Source organism: Triticum dicoccoides, unplaced genomic scaffold, assembly GCF_002162155.2.
Source record: "Triticum dicoccoides isolate Atlit2015 ecotype Zavitan unplaced genomic scaffold, WEW_v2.0 scaffold77634, whole genome shotgun sequence".
NCBI classification, from domain to species: Eukaryota; Viridiplantae; Streptophyta; class Magnoliopsida; order Poales; family Poaceae; genus Triticum; species Triticum dicoccoides.
Window position 1 is genome coordinate 1 of NW_021299062.1, and position 2,826 is coordinate 2,826.

At 35.0% G+C, this 2,826-nt stretch overlaps 1 protein-coding gene across 1 annotated transcript; it reads left to right on the plus strand.

Moving 5' to 3' along the window:
- Positions 1-263: 263 nt before the first annotated feature.
- On the plus strand, positions 264-2,727 carry LOC119347862 (aminopeptidase M1-C-like; the record flags this gene model as incomplete). Its single annotated transcript, XM_037616361.1, has 7 exons — positions 264-377; positions 689-871; positions 1,556-1,823; positions 1,901-2,022; positions 2,108-2,205; positions 2,360-2,537; positions 2,613-2,727. Coding segments are annotated over 7 exons (1,078 nt in total), but the record flags the coding sequence as incomplete, so codon positions are not given.
- Positions 2,728-2,826: the final 99 nt, after the last annotated feature.

A 2,826-nucleotide genomic window follows, 5' to 3' on the forward strand; every position in this document is an offset into this window, starting at 1 on the left:
GGGGGGGGTATCTCTTGCCATGTATCTATAAAATCTAATGTCTAGTTTCTACTTTGATCATAATTTCCCTTTTTATATGTAGTTTTGTTAAATATTTAAGTTGATACTAAAAATCTTTTAGTTGCATACATTATGTTAGACATCAGTTGTTTTGCTAATTTCATCAACACAAATTAAATTGGATGCATTAACATTTTAACATATATCTAAATCATGACATGTAATTCCTTTCATGTTTCAATTTTTCTTCATCTATATGGCAGGTTGAGATACACCATACCAATGAAATTGATGGTATTTTTCATGAACTTGTCTATGTTAAAGGTGCTTCCATTCTTCGCATGCTACAAAGTTTCTTGGGGGCAAAGCGTTTCCAGGTCTCGAATCTACTCTTATTTTTGTTGGTAGAACACACTTCAGAATGTTACTTAAAAGTGTACAAAGCAATTCCTTAAATTATGTGGTTCATCATATTATAGAATGAAATTTTATTAGACCAATTATATTTTCGTAGTCTCGTAAAGTAAAGATTACTAAATTTATATGTGGGCATAATTGATTATGTTTCATGTATTTCCTATTGTTGGTTCTCTCTCCCTCTCTATCTCCTGTTTTCTTGATGTTGGTTGTATCTGCAAAATTTTCTCCCACTACACTATTCTACAGTGAACTTCAGAAACTATTGCAGAAAGCATTGGCTTCATATGTGAAGAAATATGCCTACTCGAATGCTAAAACGGAGGATCTATGGATAGTGATTGAAGAGGAAACTGGTGAACCATTGAAGGATTTGATGACTCCTTGGACGAAGGAACCAGGATATCCTGTGATTAATGTAAAACATGAAGGTGAACACATCCAACTTGAACAGGTAATCTTATCTAAAATGTATTCTTCGTTTGTTTTATGTTGTTCATCTATATCGAATTGCTAGCCGCAGAGTACTTACAACATGTATTATTTGTTTTGGATATCTTTATTTATTTAGTTGACATGTTGTTGGTGTACCTTGGATTAGTGCTTCTCTAGAATTCCTATGAGCATCTATTCACTCACATTGAAAATAAGTGGACTAGACCTTTATTTTTGTTGCTTAATCCTATTATTTTTTGGAGGTGGTTTGGTAGAATTCCTCTGAAAAAGGAACTACAACATATTTTGGGGAATATCATGTAGTCCCTATATTGATATATCCAAACCAACAAAAAACTAACAACATAATTATATAGGGAATCATGTTGTGCAAACCTTGCAATGCTAAGCCAAATTTTCTTCCCCTCTTATACAAATTACTCTATAATATTTATTACATGCGAAGGTAGCGGTGTAGCCCAGACCTCGGCGTTCATGCAGAGGAGTGGGCCAGAGGTACATTTTCTAGATAGTAGACGTCGCACAAGGAGAGGCTCTACAAAAGTAGTGATGGCGTCAAGGCTGTGAAGTGGACTTGAGGGGTGCATTCCATGACCTCTATGTCGCAGAGAAGGCTAGGGACTCATTTAATCAATTTTAATATGTTACGTTTCTTCACATATATTGTTTATTTTCATTACAGGCCCAGTTTGATTTAGATGGATCCTCTCGATCTAGCTTGTGGGATGTGCCAATAACACTAAGATGTTCCTCATCAACAAAAAAGTTCATTTTGAAACATAAGCATGATAAGGTTGATTTCTATTGTAAACGGCAGAAGGATGGAAATATTTGGATTAAGTTGAACATAAATGAAACCGGATTTTACCGAGTGAAGTATGATAAAGAAATTACAGCTACACTTCCATATGCATTAGAGGCTAGTGAGTTCTCTTCAATGGAAAAAATTGGTATGCATAAGATCTTTCACTATTAAGTTTTGTTTGCAATATGTGGGTGATAGCATACTATAACAGCCGTTTTCCAGGAATTTTGGACAATGCACTTGTGCTTTCCATGTCCTACGAGCACAGACTAGCTTCGTTGCTACATATAGTTTATGCTTGTCGTGAAGAAGCTGACTACAATGTTCTCCCGCATATATGTGATGTATGTATATTCTAGTTTTCAACCTATTTCCACTATAGTCTTTTATACATATTAACTATCTATGTATTTTCCTATGGCTTTGCAGATAACTACAAGCGTTTCCCAGATAACTTTTGATGCCACACCTAACTTGGCTGGTGACATCAAACAACTTCTCATCAAAATTCTTTTGTCACCTACTCTGTATGACATGTCATTGTTTTAATCTTACGTTAACCACTACATGTTTACTTAAATATTCCTATTTCATGGCAAATGTACACTCTAGCATATATATAATATTTTAATTATTACTATATCTTAGCTATAACCTCATTTGTGTACTCTTCTTTTTCAGAAAGTTAGGTTGGGACCCCAAGGATGGTGAGGGAGACCTACTTGTTCGTCTTAGAGAAACTCTCTTGGTTGCCCTTGTCAAACTTGGACATGATCAAACCATTAATGAAGGTGTTAAGCGCTTTCACATATTAAAGCGTGATCACAACTCTTCTATTCTTTCTCCACACTCTAGAAAGGTTTAATATTTTTCCCTTACTTCACATGGTCCTCCTATATTGCTTCTTCCATTTTTGACGTGTAATTTACTCTAGGCTGCATACCTCTCTATGATGAAAAAAGCTAGTAGCTTAGACAGATCTAGCTATGATGATCTTCGACAATTCTACAAGGACTTGGGAGATGGGGTGGAAAAGCGACGCATCTTAGGTACATAACTATTTTACCATCCTAAATTAAAAATATTCTTAATGATGCTTGTTCGTTGTCTTCAAAGAATCCTCTAACTGTTTCTAGGTGTATTGTCTT